At 41.8% G+C, this 26,381-nt stretch overlaps 3 protein-coding genes across 5 annotated transcripts; 1 reads left to right on the forward strand and 2 right to left on the reverse strand.

Annotated features, from left to right (window-relative positions):
• Positions 1–1,697: 1,697 nt before the first annotated feature.
• On the reverse strand, positions 1,698–4,495 carry LOC136435117 (uncharacterized). The gene is made up of 4 exons (XM_066428344.1): positions 4,308–4,495; positions 3,314–3,455; positions 2,935–3,062; positions 1,698–2,612 (listed from the first exon to the last, which is right to left on the reverse strand). Exons 1-4 carry the CDS (start codon positions 4,429–4,431, stop codon positions 2,533–2,535), a joined length of 474 nt encoding a protein of 157 aa, XP_066284441.1. The 5' UTR covers positions 4,432–4,495; the 3' UTR covers positions 1,698–2,532.
• Positions 4,496–6,282: 1,787 nt separating this feature from the next.
• Positions 6,283–10,098, reverse strand: LOC136435860 (protein FAM185A-like). Its single transcript, XM_066429571.1, has 10 exons — positions 10,094–10,098; positions 9,180–9,478; positions 8,953–9,056; positions 8,653–8,745; positions 8,295–8,349; positions 8,023–8,106; positions 7,865–7,906; positions 7,382–7,477; positions 6,965–7,105; positions 6,283–6,832 (listed from the first exon to the last, which is right to left on the reverse strand). The coding sequence occupies exons 1-10, from the start codon at positions 10,096–10,098 to the stop codon at positions 6,711–6,713; spliced, it is 1,041 nt and encodes a 346-aa protein (XP_066285668.1). The 3' UTR covers positions 6,283–6,710.
• A 2-nt stretch (positions 10,099–10,100) lies between these two features.
• LOC136435118 (uncharacterized) lies at positions 10,101–22,870 on the forward strand. 3 transcript variants are annotated; one of them, XM_066428346.1, is made up of 10 exons: positions 10,101–10,182; positions 10,591–10,697; positions 11,651–13,139; positions 18,440–19,645; positions 19,916–20,088; positions 20,246–20,407; positions 20,825–21,047; positions 21,313–21,369; positions 21,534–21,663; positions 21,964–22,870. In XM_066428346.1, exons 3-10 carry the CDS (start codon positions 11,655–11,657, stop codon positions 22,275–22,277), a joined length of 3,750 nt encoding a protein of 1,249 aa, XP_066284443.1. In that variant the 5' UTR covers positions 10,101–10,182; positions 10,591–10,697; positions 11,651–11,654; the 3' UTR covers positions 22,278–22,870. The 3 variants fall into 3 exon arrangements, with proteins under 3 accessions (XP_066284443.1, XP_066284444.1, XP_066284442.1); XM_066428347.1 differs by lacking the exons at positions 11,651–13,139; positions 18,440–19,645 and having other exon boundaries at positions 10,102–10,182; XM_066428345.1 differs by lacking the exons at positions 10,101–10,182; positions 10,591–10,697; positions 11,651–13,139 and having other exon boundaries at positions 14,642–19,645.
• Positions 22,871–26,381: the final 3,511 nt, after the last annotated feature.

Below are 26,381 nucleotides of genomic sequence, written 5' to 3' on the forward strand. Positions count from 1 at the left end.
TACACCTGCCTACCATCGCAATGATGGACACCACGCCATGGACAGTGGCCCGATTTACACTCACCGACTTGGAGTCCGACTGGACCTTGAGCATCCGTGTGAAGTGTTGCTAGTACTACAACACGAGTCGGGTATGGGGTTGGAACTGTCACATATTCTTATGTTGAGCCCAACAAACATACTGTTGGGCGCAACATATTGTGTTCGTAAGGTTTCTTTCTCCTGTCAAATTTTGTAATCGACGCAGCTCGGTCGTCCCTGTACCAACTGAGCTGAAATTTGGTATACAGGTAGAGTGGGTAAATACCCTGGTAGGTTTTTTTTAATTTTTTCGATATTGACCTTGAAAGTGATTTATTGAGGTTTTTCTGACCAAAAACGTACATTTTGGCCTCCAGTGCTCTGGAAATACATCCAAATGACCTGAAATTTACTATGGGGGTACATTGAACAAATATTCAAAGAATCCCATTCGCACTTTTGGCATACAACACTTCAAAATAAAGATTTTAGAGGGTATTTTGGGGAGAACATCGGCTATTTTCCTCATATGGGGTCACTGACCTTTAGGTCACATCTTTATTCATTTGGCCAGGTGGACTAATTCGGTCAGCCAATGAGAGAGCGCGTTGTAACACGGATTTATCAAGCTCAACCTGATTGGTTCAAATAGTCAATTTAATTAGGGACATACTCTGACAGGTACAGGCACAACTTCACTACTCTCTGGCTCCCATCCTTGCGCTGTTATTGTTGTGTCCTACTGAAGTTAAGTGCAATTGAGAAGGTTCAAAACTTTTCTGGTGGTATTTTTCGACACACACGGTGTTTTTCTTATTTTAACACTGCATGGAAACAAAAATTTCCACAAGTTTGCAAGCTTGGACACTATGGTGAAACCTGACATTTCCTCGCTATGTACACGAATTTTCTACCCCTGTGTCACCAAGATTGGACACCAGTGCACACAATAGTGAACACAAAGTGTCCAAAGTTTCCCACCTAGGAAACATCCCGTGTCGGGACGTTGACAATAACATTAACAATAACAATAGAGAGTTGTGAAATGCGTTAAAATTTACCTTGAGCAAGGAGGCCCTTGCTTTGAGTAATTGTTTAAAGTTTTTGGCTAAAAATGACGTAAACGATTTCAAATACCAACATTGCAGACATACAACAAACGTTAGCCTCTATGCCACAGTCGCTTTTTGCATGGGGAGGGAAATGGGCGAAACATGTTGCATTTGCTCCCGCAAATGTTGCCTTTCTAGTTTGACATAGTGTTTCTTCCATGTATGCTTGGAATGGCTGTGATACATTCAGTGGTTAAGCGTGGCCCCTTTTCTCCGACAAATAGGTTACGTTTTCGGTTTATGCTTCACCTCGATTGAGGATAACTGCTTTATCTTCTTTATGTGCGTTTGTGTGGGCAAACTGAGCGCTAGCACTGTTGTGTAAATCGTGCACATACTTGGCACAAACCCAAGGTGACAGTGATACATCCTCCAAGACCGAGTAAGCTGACTAGATATTAAAATTATCATAAGGTTAGCATGAAGTGACCTTTCAGCAATGCAATGTCAACATACACGTTAAGTTAAGACACATTAAGTTACCAGGAAAGTTCAACCAAGTATTGTTGGCTAAGGGACTTTTACCTTATTAGTTTTCAGAAGAAAAGTCGTCTACGTGAAAGATGAAGTTAAAAGAGCATTTTAATTCTTGTAAGGAGCAAAATCAGGCACTTGGTATTCTGCGCCTGTTGTACACGTTGATATACCCGTTATCTACAGACTTGGGTTCTTCAGCTGAAGTCTAATTGTCTGCTATACATCGGTAATGCACTGCCCACCACCCCCACCCCCGGACAAGCAACATTTAGTTACTGTACTAGAACAACAGTAGCTAATTGAACTATTGGCATAAACTTTGTCTTGAATTAATCTTCTTTTTAAAGACTACTTCAAGACATCCTAAATTGTCTTTACCTTATTAACATATCTATTCAGAGTTTTGGTATAAAACCTGGTGTTCTCAGTCCTATCGTTAGTCACTGACGAAAGACAGTGGATACTGTCTGAAACGTCTGACTGTTTCAAAATCTTATCCAGTTGCTTGAGTAATTATTTTTGGCGCATCGGTGATTACTCCACAGAAAGACACTGCTGTTGTGAAACCTACGTATATACTGGCCCAGATCCTGGAATATCTAACGTTATACATCTCACAACATTTCTGGTGGACCAACCTCTTGTGCCAATCCGTGCACCGGTTTTGTACTTTGATAGTAAAGTAAAATAATCATATAAACTTTTTGCGATTACAGAATAACCTCAATAGCGCATGCAAAGCTAACACGATATCTTAACTGTAACTGGTGAATAATACTAGCGGTAGCTTCGAAAGGGCATATCCATAGCTGTTTGTATGATTATGGTTGTTTTTTTTTTATGTGCGGAAAACGCCTGTGTCGTACACTGTGCCTCTGTATGTTTGGTTGTACCTACAGATGCCATTATTGGCGGGGCGCTCCTAAGGATGCCCTGTAGCCCACGAGGCGAAGGTGAAGACAATGACGTCATCGTTGGCGTGCACCAAGATCAGGTCCACACCTACAAAACACGTGGAAGTATGTAAGTAACGAAGTAAACAACAGCGCAGGTGTAAAATAGAATATGCATGGGATGGACCGTGAGTGGTGGGAGGGTACTGCAGTGTGTAGATCCGCGGTGCCGATTACTAGTATATCATGTTAATCTAGTCCATGTGATACTAGGATCTAGTATACAAATACTTTTGTAATAAACAATAACTAGCTCTTATTACTACAGAAATATGAATGGATAAGGGCCATCTGACGGAATCTGACATAGTCTCCATAACATTCCCAACCAATGATCTACGAATGCATTCTACTCAGAACTGTTTGCTTACCGCGGTCGAAAGCCACACCGTACTTGTTCTCAAAACGCCAGAAGGTCTGATCGTCGGAGTTACCGGCTAGGCCGTTGATGGAGTCGATGAAGTGTCCAGCAAACTGGGGAAAGTAGGTGGCATCGAACCTGCAAAGACACAAGTAACCGTAAACGTCGCGCGTAGTTCCAGCAGCAGGTACCGCTAGGCTACATTGCACATTGTATCCGCGCTGAATTTGGCCACAGACAGAGCTAAATTCCTACAAATTGTGCAGGATACTGGTTAAAGAATTGTTACGCCTTTAAGATTGCGTGGCTGCTACGGTGTTGAAAATCAATATCTCGCCAGTGCAAAGAGCTGCATTTTACGGGTTTGTATGAGTGGAAAGGCGCTATACGTGAAGTTGTCGAACTCCTCGTCGGCCGCCACCATCATATCGAAGACTGAGGTTGCCACAGGAACAGAAACGTTGTACTCGGCAGAGGGCCAGTCAGGGTCCAGGCTGTTCTGGATCCTCAGGGTAACGATTGCCTGGATAGCTGTTACAGAAGGGGACGTGATATCGTATACAGTTAGTCAAAGCTTATACTAGTAACTTAGATCTAACCTAATGCACACACAGTCCATTAGTCTTTTGCAGCGATCAAACGCGTCCACACTTGGCACTTTGACAACACCCAGTGCTACTCAGTGACTTGTACAGTGGTATTGTCCTTGGGGCTAGCGCTGTAGATGATTATGATGAATGACTTGGTATTGACAGTTAGGACCAAAACGTGAGGTTAGATCTAATTATGATAACAATGGGCTACTGTATAGACATGCAGAATTTGTTAATTTAAGGTTTTGGTAGATCAATTTCCCACAAACGAGAAGAACGAAACTTGGCACATGGTTAGCTCTTTTTATTCCGAATAAATGTGCTAAGTTTCGTTTCTCGTTGCGGCGGTAGGAAATTGCTCTACACTGAAACTGCGAATTCAGGGCCCTGGCGACCGCTCTGATCTCCACTACTACACCCCACTCCTCTCTAGTAGCCGTAAAAGATTAACTGTTGAATGTTTAGAAATGAAAATCTGCATGCACCCTACAGCAATATGTATCATTATCCGTGCTCAATTCTAGCTTCTTATAAGAAGGGAAAGTGGCTCTTGCTACATCTTTATCAAACCACCCTCGCACGTTACCATTGATCGGGAAATGGTGACCGGACTGGACATTTGCGCAGAACTTCGTCCAGCCACTGCCATGCATGGTCAACGTGATGCGGAACCATGCGGCTGGGCGGTTTGCCTAAAATCATCATGGGGAAAATTTGTGGTGCACTCACGGACTGAGGCGGGGGAGAAAGTTTCACAATGGAATACTAAAATTTGAATGATCGTACTTACTCTCTTCACTGCTGTCACTGCTGTCACTACTCTCACTGCTGCCATGCTGGCTATCACTCTGTACTTTGCGGCAAAAATTGGCAGCCAACAGGCAAACTACGAGGATCCAAAACTTCAACATCATCGTCAGATGCTACGGTGCTGCGTGTCTGACGAAGTGGGTGAAGGTTTGTGGAGCCTCAGATCCCTTGTGCGTCACACATGTGTCAAACGTTATGCCGCGCCCAGTTAAACGGTGGCTCACCTTCTCTTTAGGCGTAACGCTTGAAAGAAAAGTGAAGTTGATCAGTGGAAAGGAAAAGTTCGATAAGTACGAATGCCTTTAATGTTTACGCAGGCTTTCATGTAGTGCGTCCACCTTTAGATTCTTCAAGGCTCCATCCAAAATGTAGCGTGTAGTTGTGCTAATTACCAGCTTTAAAAGATGTTATGATGTTAACTTTGCGAAGCCATTTCTCTTTCTCAGTGGTGTAAACGGTCGTTAGACGTGTTGTAGTCTATAAAAAGAGACCTGACGTAATGTATTTAGAAGGAAAGCCAATGACTTCTAAGAAAGGTCATTCCCCTAATATCATCTACTACAGCGAGATGATTTCATGGGTCTTTTCTTCTTTCTGCCGCTCAGAGTCTTATTTGTGGTTACAAACGTTACACGTGATCACACGTTTGAGTGGAACACAATACTGTAATTCTTGAAATTAGTTTTACATTCGCGGTTTTCACCACAAAATCATGACACCGCGGAATCACAGCATTCCTTCCTTTACATCATGATTTTTGCCAATGATATTGAGTCTAAACGTACACACACACACGCACGCACGCGCGCGCGCACACGAACATACAACTAGAAAGCCAAACACGTACACATGCAGACAGATAATGAGATATACACGCACACACACACACACGCAAAATTTTTCGGTACCTTAACGTGCAGAGGTTTAGCTCTACTATCAACAATGCTGAAACGTGCAAACTAAAGGTCAACCATTTGTCTGTGCGAAGGAAGAGAGGGGGAGGGGGAAATGACGAGATCATGCGATGCTAAACAAACCAACATGACTAACGCACTCTGTCAAGAAACTTTATTACCAGATGCAATCTCTGTTGAAATATCTATCGGACTTTGTGTCTCTCCGTTATCTTTTCCCTTAATGTGACAATGTCACAAAGTTCAAGCTTACTGCCTCAGTACAAAATACACTTCAAATGCGCATACACAGCCGTAGGCACCTCTAAAGGTGAAATCGCGGGGTTATCTTCATAACGACATCGCGATAAGGGAGAATGTAAACCACGCCTCCTTTGACGTCTCGTGTAACCTCTCGTGTGTCCTTCATACATGTTATAAAGAACGCGAAGTAGTCAGCTTTAGTTTGACAGTAGTACAACCCAAACCACGTGACGCGCACGACGTTTATTTCTGCGCCCGCGCTGTGATTTGTTTCGCGCGGCTCTGTACATTTTCAACACAGTGAGCACCTCGCTTTCCCTCCTACCGAGCAATTAAGTCCCCGCAAATGTAAAGGAATTTCAGCACTTCCCTCTCGTAGTAAAGGTACAGTATTCATCATTTGCTATTCGGAAGGTGTTTAGCACCAAGGACAGTACACACGGGTGTCCTAACTTTGCTGCATGGAAGGTCTTCATCACCAAGGACAGATAGGTATCCTAGGTTTGCTGTGCTGTGCGGGTTCTCAAGTCTTGTTCACACGCTCTATGAGTATTTTCCATACATAAGGTACCTCAAATCACATGGGAACGAACAATGAACTAATATTGAGATACAACGGCTCAGTAGATGAATAACCCCAGTATCATCCTTGTATGCATAGGTGGTCATATACATAGTTTCCCTTCTTTACATAACGTTACATAAATAAAAAAAATCCTTAATAATTCGTAGACTTATAAACTTTAAATTTTTTTTCTTCATTTCTATCTCATGCAAACTAAAAACAGAGACCAGAAATCTGATAGGGGACAGTTCAGTCCACAAATGTCTTTATTTCCAGCTCAAGTATAAGCACAGTTTGTGTTTGGACTAGTCTGTAACTTGTTCCTTTACAGTGTATCATCTTTTTATTCAGAACTTGATCATGGATCTTACTTCTCCATATGATATACAGCATGGGCCTTTTCATTCATAGTGATACCCAATATTGTGCTGATAGAATCATACATAGAGCAATTTAGTTTCTAACGCTTATCACTACCAGTGGTTCAGATGTGGTGCAGGTTTTTAGTACAAAAAGTCGGTGCTTGTTTGACTTGATTTTATTTTCACATCACATTCAAGTATACAAAATGACAGGGTTGCTTTCCACACAATTCTTTTGCTTTCAATTCTCACTATTCCACATTCAAAACATAGAGCTAATTGAAAGAAAACAGTAGCTACTAGCTTATAGCTAGTTTATTCCTGAGTTTGAGTGAGTCCAGCCAGCTCTGTGCCTTTATACTGACTTTTCCCGCCTTGGCAACAGCCCGGAGTTCAGCAGAGTTTCCAGAGTTCAACAAGCCTGTAACAGTCAACACAGTGATTAGTAAAACATCTTTAGGTCAAACACTAAACTTTCTTGTGGAGAATATCTCTAAGCATGCTTGCTTAAAAGACACCATGGAAAGATAGATGAGGAAGACATAACAGGTACCTTTGAGTGTCTTACACTGTAGATCCTCATCCCATGAGTCCTGGATGTTCTCCACTCTCAGCTCTGGGTCAATCTCTAACTGTTTGCCTGTGAGTTCCAGCCTGGTGGCCAGCTCATGGGGCACACTGATACAGATATCTCCTGGAATAAAACACTGGATTCACTAACAGGTGACTTTGTTCTATATCCTTCTATGTTCTTTAACACAGTATATAGTGTAGTGAGCACAAGTTACTGCAATGTTTATTTTTGCCATCCTCAAATTGTAGGGAGGCTACAATATGTAAGAGTGTTACCCAGTAGCAAAATGTCATAACATATTCTAATAACAATGGACACATTAAAAAAACTACCTTCTGCTACATGTAATAATGTTGCTCATGGCTATTGCCTGGAAATAAACACCAAGTCCCCCACCTTCCTCAGAGGTGACATCCACTAGCTGATGTCTGCTGACATACAGGGTAACACTGCCCTTCTGTGTGATGGCTGACAGGTCTCCGTCTACCGTATCTGTAACATGGGAGGGATAAAGCTTAATGATCTATGGGAATTACAACGCCAGCCAACATGATAGCATTATTCCTTTGATCAGAAAATTCTGAAAAGTCTATAATACATCATTAAGGTTGTAAGCAGATGATCTACTGAAGGCGTCATCAAACTGAAGACATCGGAACCTGACCTGACATGGAAACGCCCAAGAGGAAGATGGGAAGACCAGATCTTTGATACACTCCAAGGGCTGGGGATCTGGAGGGTCCACGCTGAGAGAAGACCAACCTGGCAAGACCTATGCATCTCTGTAGCCGCCATGCATCAGACCATGATGCTTGGGAATGTTTGATTGATTGATTGATTGATTGTCTTAATACCTGATGCATGGAAAGTTGAACTCACCTATTGTGATATTTCCTTCTGTAGTTTCCACAGCACCGGTACCTGCATGGATGTTCAATGTATCAAATACAGACAGATTCCATCTGACATGACCTATTAAGTGCATCAGAAATACCAAATGAAGACTTCTTGGTTGACATTTACCTATTACTACTTACCATGCATACTTCCAACAGTGATGTTCCCTGAGTCTGAAGTTATTGTTGACAGCTCTGCATAGATGTCTTTTATATCTATTGTACCTGATTGTGGAAAGCATCAAACCATTTGAAGGTAATTAAGATACCTTAGAATAGTAACAAGTAAACTAAATCTATATATATCAACTGCAGTTAACACATATCTGAATTGTTGAAGATATAATGTATTACGAGCAAGCTCAATATTGACATGTTTTTTTCCACTTGTTAAGAAACATAAACACACTCACCATCTTGTGCTGCAACACTCATTGTCTGACCTTGGAGCTTGCCTAGTTTTACGCTCTGAAAAAAAGAATAAGTAAGGATGATATGATGAAACCTAGGAACACATACATGGTACAAAAGGTAAGCAGGTTTTGAAAGGATAAGGGGCATCAAGAAACAGTATAATCAACCCTTCAATCATCTGAATGGATGCTAAGGAAATGTCAGATTCTCGAAAATAATCTGAATTTCACACAGCCTCTTTCTATCAGCGGGATTGAGTGTTGTTCCTTTTCATTCCATGTCTCTATCTTCTATACATATATACATTTAAACATATCATCAAAGTAGTTTACAAAACCTTGATGGGCCTACTCTTACCCCTTCTGAGTTTGTTGAGACGTCCACATTCCCCAGAATGGTGCCGTGCCCATACACACTCCCACCTCCTGTTTCTACCTGTGTACTCATGCCCTGGATATGTAAGCAGGAAAAATTCAGCAGTCAACCATGTAGACTTGAGTTAACAACTAGCATTAAGCAATTCATTGCAGGTACAAGCAAAACAATCTTTGATTATCATTTTCAATATCGCATCCCTGAGATATGCTAAGACCTCTAACATTATCAATGAATGATGGCATACAGCCAGTACTGGCAAGGAGACAGACATACTTGTACCTTGATACTCTTGAGATGACAGTCTCCCTCCTGTGTTTTCACAATGCATGTGGGACATTCCATATTCTGCACTCTGGCCTCTGCAGCACCGGACACCTGAACATCTACAAAACCACATATTTGTATTAAAATCAAGTTTATTTTTTAATCAATTTCCTGTCATGGTGAAAAAACTCGCTGAAGTCAGAATTCATCATGAAAGGTGATAAATTCACAACAGATCTTACCATAATTTATAGGTGTCATAATGTGACATGTTGGTTTCCCTCTGACTTCTGCCGACCTCTCGACTTCCACTGTTTTCTCATCATTGTTAACAACCACATCAACTCCGTGCCCCTCCTCCTCATCAGACTCCACGTCAACCACAAACTTATCTGCGTTTGGATGGTCTAGTGGGTCTAAAGGGGAAACGTGGACACTCAGCGGCAGTCTGACTTTCAGCTGATAGGCGGCGAACGGCTGGACATCATACGTCTGTGAGGAAATGCCGGCTCGGTGTGGGAGGGGCTCACGATCTAAACATCTCGTCAGAAAAACGTTTCTCGTCTTGTCATTAAGGGAAAAAGCTCGCCTGCAGATGGATGGGGTCCTAAGAAAGGTCCGAAACAACATGGTGAATTGACACTGGCGATAATAGTATGTAAACAGCGATTTTGCAGACGTTTTTCTAACGGGACGTACCGAAAGTCAAACTCTCCCTCCCTGACGGATTTAAACCGGAAGTACTGCCTTTGCACCGACCTTGTGACCTTTGTAAGGTAGATCTCCGTAAAAGTAGTTCCGCCATAAAGATGACAAAATGAGCTGTTTCGGGTGACAATCAGTAATCTCTATACAAAGATAGGTTAGAGAATTTTGTGAATAGCTTAAAAAGTGCTATTGTGTAATGGTATTGATCGATTTAGCACCGTGTACATTTCCCTACTTTACTGAGGTCATCTTTTATATTTCTCCGCCGAATAATAGTTGCGCGCACTATTTTAGAGATGGAATTATAAATTTGGAATTTGTGCAGTAGATAACATAGCAGATCAAATCACATCAACCATTCTACAAAACAAAAGTGAACTGTCTTATCTAAATTTCACTGCGTTGCAATTAACAACTATATAATAGAGTTCATTTTGAAATAACGTACCCCATCACAATAATGTGATATCGCTTCAGACTTCCGGCGAAACTCTGTTCTGCGCGTGGTCACCGTGAGACCGGTAAACTTTGCTACAGGTACGATATGATTCTTACCGCCGCGATATAGCCGAGTTCCAGTTCGACCTATCCAGGACACCGACATGAAACTGTTAACAGCTTCTAATGTTGTTTCTGGTAATGTTGTTTGGTGCGTTAAAACTACTAGTACAACTCCCTCAAGGTAGTTCATGTGAATAATTAACAGTTACATACTTGTAACCCTAATTAAATAACCCAAGACCATGCATGATGCATGTCCTTACCAGTTGAGCCATTTGAACAATTCCTTTATTGACTACCGTGATCCAATCAATGGAATACCTACGTAGCCTGTCAATAAGACATTTTTTGCACTATTGACAGGGAACAGCCAAGTTATAGGCATTTCCATAACTTTTTCGCATTAAATAGATTCTGTTTTCCATACCTTCTCCTTGGTAACAGAGGGAAACCACCTGTGCACTCTGCTTGATGATGAATCTTTGATGAATAGAGCAATTCTGGAAGCTGCACTGTGTGTCCATTTGAAGAAGTCAAGCGCTGCATAAAACGTGAGTAACAAAGATGTGAGATTCCAAAGTCAAGGTTAGATTCAGGTACAACCTTTCTGTACATGGCAGACATAACGCTATCTATCTAGATGGTGCTTCTATTCCTAATTTATCTTTTTACATCCACTTCATCGGTGGATAGGTATACTTTTATTCTCTGTATCGGTATTGTCAGGGCTTGAAATACTGTAAATGCAGAAATGTTCGCGGTGGTTTTTTGTTTGCGGTTTTCGCGGTGAAATCTTCAGCGCAAACTTAAAACCAACGTGAAACTTTTTGCCCACCTATGGCTGTAGTGCTACCATTGTTTCAAATGCGAACTTAAGACCACCACGAACACGCCATTTTCTCCCTACTGCGAAATAACCCCCCCGCGAACTTAAGTGCATTTACAGTATTTTTTTCTGCAAGGTTACCTGTACCAGACAAGTCTCACTTGCATTGCAATGCTGGAAAAGGAGATTTTAGAAACTATGAATCAAATTGGTAACCATTTATGAACTATTTCAATTATTAATAGCATACTCTGAAAACATTGCAGTTGGAAAATATGGAAAGCAAAGAACTTGTGTATTGGGCCCATCAACAAATATTGCACATCTTTCTGCTGCAGGAATTCAAAATTCAATATACTTTCGTCTGGTAATAGAATTGACTAGTACTATTACAGCATTTACATGTATTTGGTGTCCAGTCTTAACCTTGAAGTTAACGGCCCAAGAACAATTTGTTTCTGCTTGACTCAGCGAAATTTTCATTGTATCAAATACTAAGTTACCGGTATTCAATTTTCATGCATGATTAGTGTTGTTAACTTGTAAATACACCATGGCTGTATGTCAGTGTTTTGCTTTAGTTTCGCTACTGTTTAGTTTAGGCGTGTTCAATTATGACAACAATTCGATTACTGTCTGACATACGGAGCCAATTGTACCATCTGGGCCTTGTTTCAGAACCATGGAGCATCTGAAAACAGCAACAGCAGCTCTGAAAGGACTTTTAGAGCTGGGATATCCACTGGAACTGCAAAGGGTAGTTGACTACTTGGAAAACTTGGACAGTAAGGATGAACTCATAGAGTTTGATGATGAAGACGCTCTGAGCAGTTTCTTACTGAAATATCCATCAATGTTCTGGGTTGAGGGGAGTAAAGTGTTTCCTGCTCAGATGAAACCTAAAGGGAAATTTAGGTCCTCACCTCAGACACAGTCACAGCAAAGTCATTCTAAAGTTCAGCCAGTGTCAGACAGCAATGACAAAGCAAGGCAACAGGAACAGAAAAGTGGTAAAGTTGAGGGAGATAAGAAGAAAAGCAGAGTCATTGGTGCTGATGACAATGTTGACCAAACCGCTAGGCTGGAGGAAGATGGCATCAAAGCTATAGCAGAAGTTTTGAAGAGGGAAGGACCCATGAGACTGAAAGCTTTGCTCAGATCTGTGCATGGGTTACCATCAGAGGTGAGATCATTTATTGGGAAAGACAAGGAAAGTGTCATTGAATTCATCCTGGAACATCCTGACATCTTTCTCATTGATGATGATGATATCGTGTTTCATGAAAGCACAGTGCACAAGGAGGCTGCGCAGCAATTTAAGTCGGTCTTGCAATCAAAAGGAAAGTTACCTGTCAACAAGCTAGCAGGCCACATCAGTGCTTTCAAGCACAAGACTGAAATTCTTTGGTTTATAGGTGGCAGTCCACCTGCTGTTGAGACATTCGTGAGAGGATATCCAAACACATTCAGAGTAGGTGACAGGGGAACTGTGAGTTTGATTAATACGAAGACCAAACAACCCGCATCTGCCAGTACATGTTCAGGTGGAAAAAGCAAGACCACTAGCAATACTACAAAAGTGGCAGTAAAACTAAAAGTTCCACATAAGACGTCAGAGCAGCCCAAGCAGAACAAACTGCTACAAGAAGGAGTGAAACATTTCAAAGATGTCCTACAAATGAAAGGAAGTTTGCCCATCGAACGGCTGTTTGGACATGTCAACCAGTGCAGGAATGAAGTTAAATGGGCAATAGGTACCACAGAGAATGAGGTGAAAGAATTCTTGAGTAATCATCCAGAGGTATTCAGTATTAGTAAAAAAGGCAATGTCCAGCTGGTAAGTTCCAAAGCAAAACAGCAACAGGTAGATCAAGGTAAAGACAAAGCGATGGCAACCAAAAGCATTTCAACTATAAAATGTAGCACCAAGCCTACCAGTGTGCCTTCTGGAGTCACAAATAGCTTGCAAGAAGCAAAACTAGAAAATAAAACCGAGAAGACAATTGATTACTTCAAGGCAATCTTGTCAAAAAAAGGCCCATCAACCATCCATGTACTCAGCACTTACTTTGGTCAATGTGGTGAAGACATCAGGATGCATGTTGGGAGCACCAAGGAAGGATTAACTAAATTCTTGAAGGAACATCCACAGATGTTTAAGATAGATGCCCACCAGATAGTGCATCTCAACGATAAAACTTCCAGCAATGACTTGTGCAGTCCATGTAGGGATGGAGGAATTGGCAACAAATCAGATTCCAGACAAAATGTTGCAGGAAACTCGATTGACGTTTGTAAGCAAAAACCAACCATGGAGACAACAAGTGAGCATCGCTATGACCAAATACTTAATATAGATCATGCTTCTGAAAGAGTCAGTCTCAAGGAGGCAAATAATGTGCAGGAGACAGAACCAGATGTCCTGCCTAACTCTGCTGATGGAGTGCAACAGAAGCAATCCACACAGCTAACAGTGGAAGAGGAAGTGAAAAGGACAGATTGTCCAATAGACAAACCAGGAATAAATACTGATGTTAGTGAGGCTGAAGACAACTGTAAGCGCCAACTTGTACCCACCTCAGATGCTGCCATCAGTGCTAATGACAGGGACACAGCAGAAGTGGGTATTGATAATGTGTCTGACCCATCATCCGTACCTTGTTCCTCAAACAGTAAAGAAGACAGTGATGTTGAGTGTGAAGTTCCAGATGGTGCTCAGAATGTGGAAGCACTTCTTGAAGAGGGAGTCGCACAGTTCATGAAGGTTTTAGAGAGGAAAGGGAGCAGTATATCACTTGGTACAGTACATGAGCATTTGAGCCAGTGTAGAGAGGAAGTCAGGAAGGCAATAAGTGGTGGCCCAGAGAAGACCAGAGCACTGTTCCTGAGATTTCCAAGTCATTTCTACATTGATGCCCATGATGATGTCCATCTCGTGTCCCAGCTAACACAGGAGTTCATTAATGCTGTCTCTGCTGCATTGGAAAGAAAAGGACCATTACATCTGGGAGAGCTGCTCAGTCATGTACACAGCAATGAACCCCAAACTTGGTGGTCATTCTTTGGAAGAAATAATGCAAGGACATCCTTGGAGCAACATCCAAATGTATTTGTCATTGACAAAGATGACATTGTGTATCTTGTCAGTGCCATCAAGAATGAAGGTGTTCAGCACTTCAAAGATGTATTGGAGCTAAGGGGCAGTCTACACATCAAGGATATCTGTGGGCACAGTGGCCAATATAAGTGTGTGGAGGCTATGCTCAAGGTGATTGGTGGAAGCCCGTCGTCTGTTATGGATTTTGTGAAGGGTTTTCCCGAGGTGTTCAGTATTGATGATGGTGGTGTGGTGCATCTTACATCTGCCACTATAACCCAGGAGCAGGAGAGCAAGCTTGGGAAGGAGAACAGAGCTGATGCAGTGGAAGAAGAGAGTGACCAGAAGATACCTGACCCTGTACCAGTCAACCTGCTGTACCAACTGCAGGAAAATGAGAGGGAAGATAGCAAATGTACCTCATCAACAACATCAGATCAGGCACCAGGTCAGACGAATAAGGAGGATATTTTGCAAAGAGGACTTAAGCTTGTAAAGGATCTCTTAAAGTCAGAAGGAAGCATGCCAGTTCAGAAGGTATTAGAGCATGTCAGCCAGTGTAGGAAAAAAGAGCTGTAGGTACAAAAAAGGCCAAGATGAAAACCTTCCTGAATCAGTACCCAGAGGTTTTCCACATTGACCACAAAGACATTGTACATCTTGTAATTGACTATGCAAATGAAAAACAAGGAGTACAACACACGACAAACCAGACTGAACGAAAGGCTTTGGCACACTTTAAAGAAATGTTGTCCAGGAAAGGTCTATCAGCCACTCAAACCATTAGTTCTTGCTACCACTCTTGTGATAAGGACATACAGGTGCATGTTGTAGGAAAGAAGAACCTGAAAAAATTCTTCATGGAGTATCCACTGATGTTTAAAGTGGATGGCAACAAGGTGATGTATCTCAATAACAATAGATCATCTGAAATGATAGCCAATGCCGATGGTATGGCTACATTTTCACCATGTGAAGAACAAGATGCTCCAAATCAGAAATCTGAAACATACATCAACATCAAGTGTGTCAAAGATATATTATCAGGTAAGCAAAGTTTGCCTCTTGCTCAGCTTTTCAAAGAACTGGCAGCTATGTTTCCACAGGAAAATTTCAAGATAAAAGACCTGAGACTTTATCTGAAGAAATGTCCTGGCGTCTTTCATGTGAACAACAAGGATGTGGTTGAAGTGACGCCACCTACAAATGTCTTGGTAACTGTGCAAGAGGTGGCAGACAGGAGGTGCCGTGCAACCCTGGAGGATGGGAGTAAAGTCGATGTCTTCCTTGCACTGTACAGAGAGAGGATGGGGTTTGACTGTAACAGTCTTAAGTACCACCTGTCACCAGGAGATATCCTGCTGGTGGACACAGAACGTGACCAACCTGCTTGTAGCATGATGTGGGTAGCAAACAACATCGCTGCAGTTTTCAAGTCACCTCTCGATATTGATGTTGTCAAACATGGACTGAAATTAGACATGCCTATGCCTTTTCTTCCTGCAACACCAACTGAAAGATCTCCATCTGAGATCTGTGATGTTATAGTTAAACTTATTGCCTCTTCATTAGAGGTGATTTCACCACTGAAGGTTGATGTTCTCAGCTCTTGGATGAAGTTTTTAAACCCAGATGCAATTATGTACCTCAGGGAAAAGGGAGGACTGCTGCAGTTCTTACAAAGCCAGCCACTGATGTTTCAGGTTCAGGATGGGTGTGTTACTTTGTTGACAGGGAAAGGAGAGGCTGATAAGGAAAACAGTAAGTGTTTGGCATTTCCAGAAGCAAAATGTGTCATTGGAGAAGTTAAAACAGTTGGCAACAACACTGCAATCCTAGTCCTCCCCAGTAGGATGGAAGCTACATGTGAGCTACACCTTCTCACACACCACTCAAACAGCACCCTTCCCCTTACTATTGGAGACAGTGTAGTAGCTTATGTTGTTCCTTGCCCTGGCCAAGGCACAGTCTGTTGGCAGGTGATACAAGTCAAGCATATCATTGCTAAAGCTGCACCCAAGCAAATCCAAGATGGAAGAGCAGTTGTCACATGCAGCTGTCCAAATCTGAAGGAAGCTCTGCAGCAATGTACTAAAAACAATGACGTAGATGCTCTTCTGGCCTGGCACGAACTTCTCCGTAGCAAGACTTCAATCTCATGTAAAAACATTCCAGGCTATGTGCAGGAGCTACCCAAGCAAGTAAGGAAGTACACATTACAGAAAGGAGGTCCTTTCGGTTTCTTGGAACAGTATCCTACACTGTTCCATGTTGACCGTCTCAAAGTTGAAGTTAGTCTTGCACAGTGTAAGCAAAACAGGAGTATGTTAGACCCCCTCAATAATGCATTCATCAATGGTGGAGGAAGTGAGCAACAGCAAGACCTAGATCAGGGCTTGGGGAGCCTAAAAGTTCAGAGTGATGGTAAAGAGAAGAATGAAACAGCTGACTGTGGAGTCACCATCTGTACTAAGGGAAATACTGCAGGTCAGAATCAAAAGGAACAAAAATTGTCTAACAGTACATGTACATCTGACAGGTATGTTACTGTGGTGAAGAATGTGCTCGCAGTGAAGGAAAACTTGTCTATTCTCCAGCTTGTTGATGTCTTACAGGCAATGTTCCCAAAGGACACATTTGATGAGACTAGCATGAGACTTTTCCTGAAGAAACATCCTGATGTATTTCAAATCAACCTCCTAGGTGTGGTTAAGGAGATCCCACCCATGAATGCCCTCGCAATGGTAAATATTGTGTCCAGAAACTCGTGCCAAGCAACATTAGAAGATGGGAGTAGAGTGTATGTCCCCATTGCACTGTACAGAGAGAGGATGGCAGTTGACTGTGACAGTCTTCAGGACCATCTGTCCTATGGAGATGTTCTACTGGTGGACACAGAACGTGGCAAGCGCTGGAGTAGCTTGAAGTGGTCAGCAAAGAACATAGCAGCAGTTTTCAAATCTTCTAGATCTCATAGTGCTGATGCTGAAATTACGAGAGGAAACCTACAAACACCCATGCCTTTTCTCCCTGCAACAACCATTGAAAGATCTCCATCTGAGATCTGTGATGCTATCACAAGACACATTGCTTTTTGTCTTGATGTAAGATCACCACTAAAGTTGGACAGTCTCAGCTGGGATATGAAGTACTTAAACCGTGATGCACGTATTTACCTCAGAGCACAAAAGGGACTCCTGTCCTTCCTGCAAACCCAACCACAGAAGTTTCAGGTGGAGGAGGGAAATGTTAGTCTGGTGGGAAAACAGCCAATCACTCGTTGGCCATACAAGATAAGCGACAGTAGAGATGCAGCAGGACACTTTCCACAAGAAGGAAATACCATTATAGGAGATACCTTTGCTGATATTGGCATGAGTATGTACAGTGAAGACATTTCTACTCCAGCTGCTAAATCAACGGAAATGGAGCCTACTGGTGACACCACTGACCATGGCCAGTTGATACCATCTGAAGCAAAATGTGTTATTGGAGAAGTTAAAGCGATTGACAGTAACATGGTTCATCTCCAACTTCCTAAAGGTCAAGAAGCTGACCTCAACCTCACCATCGTACAGGATTCAATCAACACATCTTGTCTCAGTGTTGGGGACTGTGTGGTAGCCTATGTTGTGCCTGCTCCTGACCAAAGTGAGATCCCCTGGGTGGTGTCAAAAGTCAAACACGTCATGGGGAAAGCTGCACCTGCCCAGATTCATGCTAAAACAGCAACAGCCACATGTGGTAGTCACCTTCTCAAGGAGGTACTTCAGCAGTGTGTTCTTGAGGAAGAAGTAGACACAGTACTTACCTGGCACCGACTACTGAGTAAGAAGACTAAAGTTTTATTTGAAGAAGTTAAAGGTTGTTTGAAGGAACTATCCAAAAAAGCAAGAATGCACACCTTGGAGATAGGAACCCCCTGTGCGTTCTTGGAGCAGTATTCTACACTTTTCCATGTTGATAGAGCCATGCGGGAAGTAAGTCTTGTAGAATGTAGTCCAGTGAGTAGGGCAGTGTTCTCTGGTGGTGTGAAACGTATGAGGACTCCTCTAGTTCAGGTTGAAGGAAATACACAGCCCGTCACAGAGAAACCTGCTGTAGGCTTGATGAAGAGCCAGTCTGGTGTTGCTACCACTGACCAAGATGCTGTAGCATTCTTCAGAGGCAAGGTGCTAGAAAAAGGCCAGGTTTCCATCCAAGTACTCAGTTCCAGCTTTGGTTCTTGCCCAAGGGCCATCAGACGGCATGTAGGTAGCAGTCAGAAAGGCCTGGTAAGATTCTTACGGGACCATCCTGACACCTTCAGCCTAGATGAGGATGAAATGGTGTGTAGTGTGAAGGATACCTTGCAGGCAGTAAAGGAACAGGAAAAAACAGATCACATTACCCACATAGATACAGCTGCACTACAGGGAGGATATGAGCTTGCTACCAATGCACAAGAAGACAGAAATGATTTGTTAGAGCAAGATATCTCAAGAAGCATTTGCCATAATTGGTTTAATCCTCCAAAGTCACATGACTCTGAGGTGAAACACACTGTGGATCAAATAGATCCAGTGGAAAATCAAGAGGAGACAGATGAAGAGGTAGATCCAGTCGATGTGGAGAGAGAAACATTGGAACTTATTTATGACTTGGTTCAGAGATGTGGAGAGATTTCCATCTGTACACTTCAGGGTTATATCAATCTGCTTGGTGAGGACAAACAAGAATGTATTAAGGACAGAGGAGGGCTTTTATGTTTCCTTGAGCATGACCAAATATTCAAGATAGATCATGTCTCTGAAGGCATCAGTCTGAAGAAGGTACAGGAGACAGAACCAGATTCTAACTCTGCTGACAATGAGCAAGAGCACCAGTCTACAGAGGCAATAATTGTAAAAGGGGAAGTGGAAAAGACAGATGAACCATCTAAGAATGCTGGTAGTTCTGACATTGAAAACAAACAGGAGAACCAACATATACCTATCAGAGAACATGGAGATGACACTGGTACTTCATTGCTGACAAACAGCATTAGAACAGAAGATAAACATGATGATGTGGATGTCAGCACAGTTGTGACACCCTCAGAGTTGGTTACAAGTGAGACAAATGTTGTCATTGCCGTTTCACCAGTCCAGACTTTGAGGACATTACCTGCACCTGACCTGAATCAACAGGACCAAGTAAGTTGTAGTAGCTCAACAGCTGTCCCAACTGCAACTGTGCATCCAATGTCTGTCACCAATGACAGCAGTGTACCAAGCACCAGTGGTACTGAAAATGGCCATGATGGTAGGCCTGTTGGTGCCTTCAGTCATGACCTGAGTACAGAATCCAGATTGAATACTATACCTGTGCAGATAGAGGAGACTGGAACTGTAGCACAAGTCAGTCAAAGCAGCACAGTTGAGGACACAAATGCTTTGCTTCCAAGCTCAGCTGAGAGATCTGCAGACTCGAGCCAAGGCACACAGGACCAAACACAAGCTGGGACCGGGAGCACATCAGTACCAGTACAGGGAAGACCCCTGCATCTGCTAGTGGGAGAAGATGGGACACGTGTCTGGGTAAATTCTGGGCAACAGGTACATTCTTGTGTTTTCAAATCATATCAAGCAGTGTAAATGCATTTCCAATAATTTGTGTTGATATTAGTTTTTCTGACATTGAACCAAACAAACAAATGTCAAACAATTGTAAGATTTCTTTTCATGACAGCCATTTTTGAAGTGGTCACTATAACTACCTTTAGAACTACAGTAATTTATCACAGCTTGTTAGAAAGTTTGACATGTGAATCTTGTAGTGTGAATATATTTTGTGTAACAGCCATTGTTGTGATCATTATCATTCAGGACATGCAGCCGCTTGCTGTTTTCCCAAAGGAGGGCATTGTACCAGTGGCCAACCCCCCTGGACAACCTGATGACTTCACATTACTGCTGCCCATGTTCAAGGACAACCTCAGACCTATCCAGGACAACCTGGTGGAAGTGGAGATGGATATTGGGAGGATTCCTATTGCTAGGTCAGATTGTATATTTAGGCTTAAGTGTTATTTTGATTGAAAAACAAACTGAGAGTGGCTTTAAATCACTGATTTTTCTTGATGTGTTAGAATGCATTGTGCCTATACACTTGTGAGTTTCCTATGAATGCTGATTTTTCTGAAATGCATCACCCAGATATTACAGCCCAGAGAGTCCATGTCTCCTGGCTGCCATCAGACTGAGTGAGCAGACTCTGACCAGAGAAACCTTAGAAACCATCCTGTTTGCCCTGCCTCTGGAGAGGTCTGCCATTGGTCAGGGGAGAGTTCTACTCAGGGGCTCACTCCACTGGATCAGGTAACTTATATTCAAACGCCTGTTAAAGGCCATTATGTTCACTACCGGTATCTTTTAATGCACTTGTCTTAGACTTGGTAATTGTGGATTGTAAATGAGTATAACATAGACATATAGATGTTTCACACTTATCAAGAAGAGTTGTGGTGACCTGACCATGGTGTGCTTGGCCAATTTGGGGACATTACCTTCTCTTCCATCACTTGAAGTTGTTAAGTCAACAACAGCTATGGTTTCAGCACCATGCAGCGGGCTTCACTTGCTCCAACTATCTATCTCTGTATACATGTATAGAAATACATCTACATGTACATATGCTTTTTTCATGTCAGAGGTTTTTGTGCTAGTTACATATATAGACCTTAAACTAAAGCAGAAGATGTCATCAAATAGCAAATCTATTGAACCCTTCTGCAGCACTCTGAAGAATAGTTTGGGTGAGGTGGTTGGGCTGACCCTGCGGAGAGGTCAGGCAGTGCCTGGCTGTCTGGACCTGTTGTGGGACGTGGTGACGTCAGGCACATCCACACTCATCGTTGGACGGCCCTGCAGTGGGAAGACCACCCTGCTGAGGGAGTGGGCCCGAGTACTGAGCGATGTCTGCTACAGGAGGGTCATTGTGGTGGACTCACTGAATGAGGTACACATGAAAATGTTGTGCAAAATGTGTAAGATTTATTTTCTTAAACTATTTAACTGGCTCAGTTGAAATTTGGCATAGACATGGGTTTGATGTACGACTACAAAATAATTCACATTGTCGTTTTTTTTCAACAGAACATGGAAACTAGCAATGTTCTTGGGAATATGAAAACATGTAATTTTGTTGATGCACACCATATCTAGTCCCAGACATTGATTGGTTATGTTCCAATCATCCTGACAGCTATCTTGTGTATTTGCAGATTGCTGGTGGAGACGACATCCCACATCCAGGTATAGGAGGTGCCAGGAGGGTTCAGGTGAGGTCAACAATCCTGTCAGGTATTGTGGTGTGATGGTTGTGTCCAATCATATGTGTGTATCTAGAGATGAAAGTTTTATTCTTTAACAATGAGTTGCTCATAGGACAACATATGGTTTTGCATGTCATCATTGCTAAAGGAGATCTTGTTCATGACTCCAGGTGCACAACAGGTGTGAGCAGGTGTCCCAGCTGCAGACAGCTGCAAGGAACCACTCCCCTGACTGCATCATTGTAGATGAAGTACAGACACAGGAGGAGGTTACTGCACTACAGGCCATCAGACTTACAGGTACATCTTAATAAGTTAGACAAATAAAGAATGCTTTGTAGTGCTAATATCTGTCTTACATTTACAATGCATGTTTGTTCAGACCTCCAGTCTGGAAAGAAAGCTGAAATTCCCAAAATGTTAAAAAACAGAAAATAATCTGGATCTAATTTTTTTTCAGTCTTCTTAAACACTGACTCAACATATGTACATTACAACACTATCGGGTAGTATACTAGTATATCAGAAATATAAGTTTGAACCTTCCAGATTTTGACATAATTTTGTATGTTGTGTGACCCTTATAACCCTTTGTTCCAGGCATACAGGTGGTAGCCGGGGTCTGTGCAGGCTGTCTGACTGACCTTCTACACAACAGTGTGATGAGAGGACTTCTGGGGCTGTCTGATCCACCCTCCTCTATCTCAGCACCACCAGGTGTGAGTCAGCAGCCTCTCACATTCCCACAGACCCTGCCTGTGTTTCAGGCTGCCGTGACAATCCACAACAGAGACACTGTGTCGGTTTACTCTGACATTGCTTCTTTTGTGAGTGTGTGGTTATTAGAAGGAAGGTTTCCTCTTGCACAGCACAGGAAGAGGGTTGTCACAAGGGACAGGGAGACAGAACTGTAGTATTACTGGAAAACCGGTAATGTCAGCTCTGATGGGCCTTGTTAAAAAACTAATCATAGCAAATTGTCAAACCAAAATTGGACCAAAGTAATTATAATACACAGGCACTTGTATAGTATCTTAGGTAAAACAGTAAAATTGATACCTATGCAATGTTCAGAGTTTAGGTTTTGTATCAGTGATATGGATTATATGTGGGATTCAGTAGCAGTGAGAGTATTTCTTAGTGTACCTCAGGAATGCCTGATAAATATTGATATTGCAGGAATTTGCTTTTTTTTCTCATAGAGTGTTTTATTTAAAATATTGTTATGATTGAATGTTGAGATATAATAGTCAAAAGTGCTACATTACTGCAAGAGTACACACTCAATCTACTTTCTGTAAAGCTATCTTTGTAAATGTAAAAACCTTACATATCAGTAAAATCCTACTTTTTACTCCACCAATGACAGCAGCAGATCTAGAGTACTAAGTACCAGTGGTACTGAAAATAGCTTCATTCAAGCCAACTAGCTCATGTAATTCTTTCATTTGTGACACATATATATTTTTGTGTTACCTTGTGAGGACCAATAAATTGGACCATAAGATCAACTTGTAACTAAAAGGCAGAATAATTTGTTTAATTATATTGTTAATTTATTTGACTGAAAGTCTGAGTGAGTGAAGAAAGGTAGACTGATACTACTGATGTCATGATTCTACAGTTGCATATCTTCTTCTTCTTCATAGTCCGTATGACAACAGAAAGATAGTTGAAATCTGCATGTGGTGAATCACTTATTAATATATTCCTTAGTATAAAAGAAATAATTGTGTAATATTATGCCCAGAACTTACTCCTATGTGTATTCTGTACATGCTGTTTAGACAGTCTAAAGATTGACTTATATGATTGCGTCAGTGGGATATGATATTGCAGGGATGCAAATTTTTGGTGCTTCTATTTCGATCTATTCTAAAGTCTATTTTGTATTGAATACTGTTCTTCCTATCATTTTCTAGACCAAGTTGCTGTATGTTTCTAATCTGCAATGACAAAAGAAAAGTATATAAAGTTATAATCTATTAGTTAATTTATGACTGATTAAATTTATGACTGATTAAAGTATGAAAAAAAAGTACAGCGTTTCTATATTTTACTGGGTATAGTACAGTAGGAAACATGGACACTGAGCGGCAGTCTGACTTTCAGCTGATAGGCGGCGAGCGGCTGGACATCATACGTCTGTGAGGAAATGCCGGCTCGGTGTGGGAGGGGCTCGCGATCTAAACATCTCGCCAGAAAAACGTTTTTCGTCTTGTCATGATCATGAAGGGAGAAAGCTCGTCTGCAGATGGATGGGATCCTAAGAAAGGTACGAAACACCATGGTGAATTGATACCGACGTTTGTTGTCAGGACGGGTCCACTCGGTCCAGAAAATTAACTCTGCCGAATTTCCTTAAAACCGGAAGTACTGCCTTTGCACCGACCGTGTGACCTTTGTAACGTAGAGCCCTTTGAAAATAGTACTATCAGATAAACAGATATTCTAGAGCTATGCTGAGTAGAATAACTAGTATATGAATGAAAACCAAAGATGACACTTGGCACAATAACCATAGCTTTATTTTGAGGAATGATTTTGCGCCATCTATATTTGTTTGTTTTTACTGAGGTCATCTTTATATTCCGCCGCCATAAATTGGACAAATACACTACCGTACGGGGTGGAAATATTACTAAAGACTAACTAGCTCAGAATCTCCATTCAAGCTTATTGCTAAAATACAACAAATGCACATCAACTAAATCTTATAACGCATAATATCTATGTGAAATTTGCCAATGCTAATCGTGTTGAACTGTGCTATGATAGAATTATTTCCCTTCATAATAGTGGAATATCTACCTCAGACTTCCGGGGAAACTTTCGAAGTTGGAGGGAGTTGCACCCCGAAAGTTTCCAAGGACCTGTAGATAAGCTGCATATATGGTCTGTATCTCCATACTGTTCTCTTACATGTAGAATTTTACCATTTCCTGTCAATGAACCAGGCATACAAGTATTTCCAACGTTATTGTGATGTTGTTTGAATCTCCTTGGCATATCTGTTACAGCAATGAGGACTTTAGTTTACTCTCGGGAACAGAGGGGTGCACGGTGTCGCCACTGAACCGTTTAATACCTAATGTCGCCACTGCTTGCCTGACCATTTGAAGAAGTCATTGAGTGCTGCGTGAACAGTGAGTAGCACAATTGTGAAAGTTTACATTGCGCGGGATGATGCACATTGTTTTTTCTTACACCGTAACATGGAGATCTAAATAAAACAAACAAACAAACAAACAAACAAACAGTTTTATAGGTCATGTAATGTTTCAGAAAACACCCCTATCTCCATGGAACTGTGGAACAGGTCATTAAAAGTAACTTAAAGCGGCTTTTGTGTGTCCGCGTTTTCTCCAAGAAGATGTTGGGTTATGTGTTGTTTTATATAACACTACTATTAACAGCCTTTGTCTATCGGCTTGACACCAGATGGTGTCATTCTTGCACTCCAAGCAGAGGTCAGGCTCCGGCTTCCTACACTGCCTGTAACTTAGATAGAGAGGAGTAGCAGTAGATATCACTTATGCAAATGAAGACCTAATTTGCATGATTGATAAGAAAATACTATTATCAGGTAGTGGTAAATGATGGGAATGTTATTCTTGTGAATAATACAGATCAAAGCTTGACTAACATAACTTATGGGCAAATGCTACACTAACCTTCTTTGACTTCTATGATAAATTCATTTAAAAAGTTCTAAATTACACACTCACATGTATTGGGTGGGGATGAATGTACTACTGTAATTCAGTGTAAATGCTTGTAGGCAGCAGATATAGTGTTGTTGCAGTAATGCAAAACTGTCTTCATTAATGTGTCATTTTTAGCTTAATCTCATTTCAGCACCATGAAGGACATCAAAACAGCAACAACAGTCCTGAAAGCAGTTGTGGAGCTTGGATATCCACTGGAACTGTCAGGGGTAATTGACTACTTGGAAAACTTGGACAGTAGGGATGAACTTATGCAATTTGACAATGAAGAGACTCTGTGCAGCTTCTTGAAGAAGTTTCCATCAATGTTCTGGGTTGAGGGGAGTCAAGTTTTCCCTTCACAGATGAAACCTAAAGGGGGGCAGAGGAGCTCAAACAATTCACGGTTGCCTCAAAGTCATCCAGTAGTTCAGCCAGTGTCAGATGGTAGTGATGAGAGAAGGCAGCAAAACCAGCCAATGGGTGAAGCTGAGGAGCAAGATGAGGACAACACCATTGCTACCAATGATGTTCTTCAAATACAGCCTTCTTCTACAACTGAAGCTAGTGGTGATACTATATTAGCTACACAGTCTTCTGGGAAGAGGACAATGACAAAGCAGAGGCAAGCAATGACAGCATAGAATTGAATAGGTCATTAGCATCTCAATCTGCCAGCAGTGATGGCACCATATGTACAGATGTGAGCACTATTGATGCAGCTGTCCTATCAACTGAACCTCACTCCTCAAGCAGTGAAGAAGACAGTGTTGTTGAATGTGATATTGAGGCACTTCTCAAAGAGGGGGCTGCACACATTGTAGATACTTTAGAGCAAAAAGGGAGCATGCCACTTGGTAGAATACATGGCCATGTAAACCAGTGCAGGGAGGAAGTCAGAAAGGCAATAGGTGGTGGTCCAGAAAAGGCCAGAGCACTGTTCTTGAAATTTCCAGCCTATTTCTTCATTGATGATTATGATGATGTTCATCTTACATCCAAGCTTACTCAGGAGTGTGCCAAAGCTGTCTCAGCTACTTTGGAAAGGAAAGGACCTCTACAACTTGGAGAACTTGTCAGTCACATATGTCAACCAACACTTACCTCATTCTTTAAGAGAAATGATCCAAAAGCATTCTTGGGGCACCATTCAAAGATATTTGTCATCAATGAATATGACAACATGGTTTATCTTGTCAGTGCCATTAAAGAAGAAGGTGTAAAGCACTTCAAGAAGATCTTGGAGCTAAAAGGTAGTCTACACATTGAAAACCTATATGGGCACAGTAGCCAATACAAGTATGTGGATGC

The sequence above is a fragment of the Branchiostoma lanceolatum genome, chromosome 5, assembly GCF_035083965.1.
Source record: "Branchiostoma lanceolatum isolate klBraLanc5 chromosome 5, klBraLanc5.hap2, whole genome shotgun sequence".
NCBI classification, from domain to species: Eukaryota; Metazoa; Chordata; class Leptocardii; order Amphioxiformes; family Branchiostomatidae; genus Branchiostoma; species Branchiostoma lanceolatum.

Excerpts from the sequence above, each read along its gene's own strand:
- LOC136435117 (XM_066428344.1), bottom strand. The coding sequence starts at position 4,431 with ATGATGTTGAAGTTTTGGATCCTCGTAGTTTGCCTGTTGGCTGCCAAT. Across the intron at positions 3,456-4,307 it reads CAGTGACAGCAGTGAAGAGA|CTATCCAGGCAATCGTTACC; the intron begins GTAAGTACGATC and ends CTTCTGTAACAG. Across the intron at positions 3,063-3,313 it reads GAGGAGTTCGACAACTTCAC|GTTCGATGCCACCTACTTTC; the intron begins GTATAGCGCCTT and ends GTGTCTTTGCAG.
- LOC136435860 (XM_066429571.1), bottom strand. Across the intron at positions 8,350-8,652 it reads TCTCAACAAACTCAGAAGGG|AGCGTAAAACTAGGCAAGCT; the intron begins GTAAGAGTAGGC and ends TCTTTTTTTCAG. Across the intron at positions 8,107-8,294 it reads GAGTGTTGCAGCACAAGATG|GTACAATAGATATAAAAGAC; the intron begins GTGAGTGTGTTT and ends TTCCACAATCAG.
- LOC136435118 (XM_066428345.1), top strand. The coding sequence starts at position 14,666 with ATGAAAACCTTCCTGAATCAGTACCCAGAGGTTTTCCACATTGACCAC. Across the intron at positions 20,089-20,245 it reads GGGAGGATTCCTATTGCTAG|ATATTACAGCCCAGAGAGTC; the intron begins GTCAGATTGTAT and ends TGCATCACCCAG. Across the intron at positions 21,048-21,312 it reads TGGTGGACTCACTGAATGAG|ATTGCTGGTGGAGACGACAT; the intron begins GTACACATGAAA and ends GTGTATTTGCAG.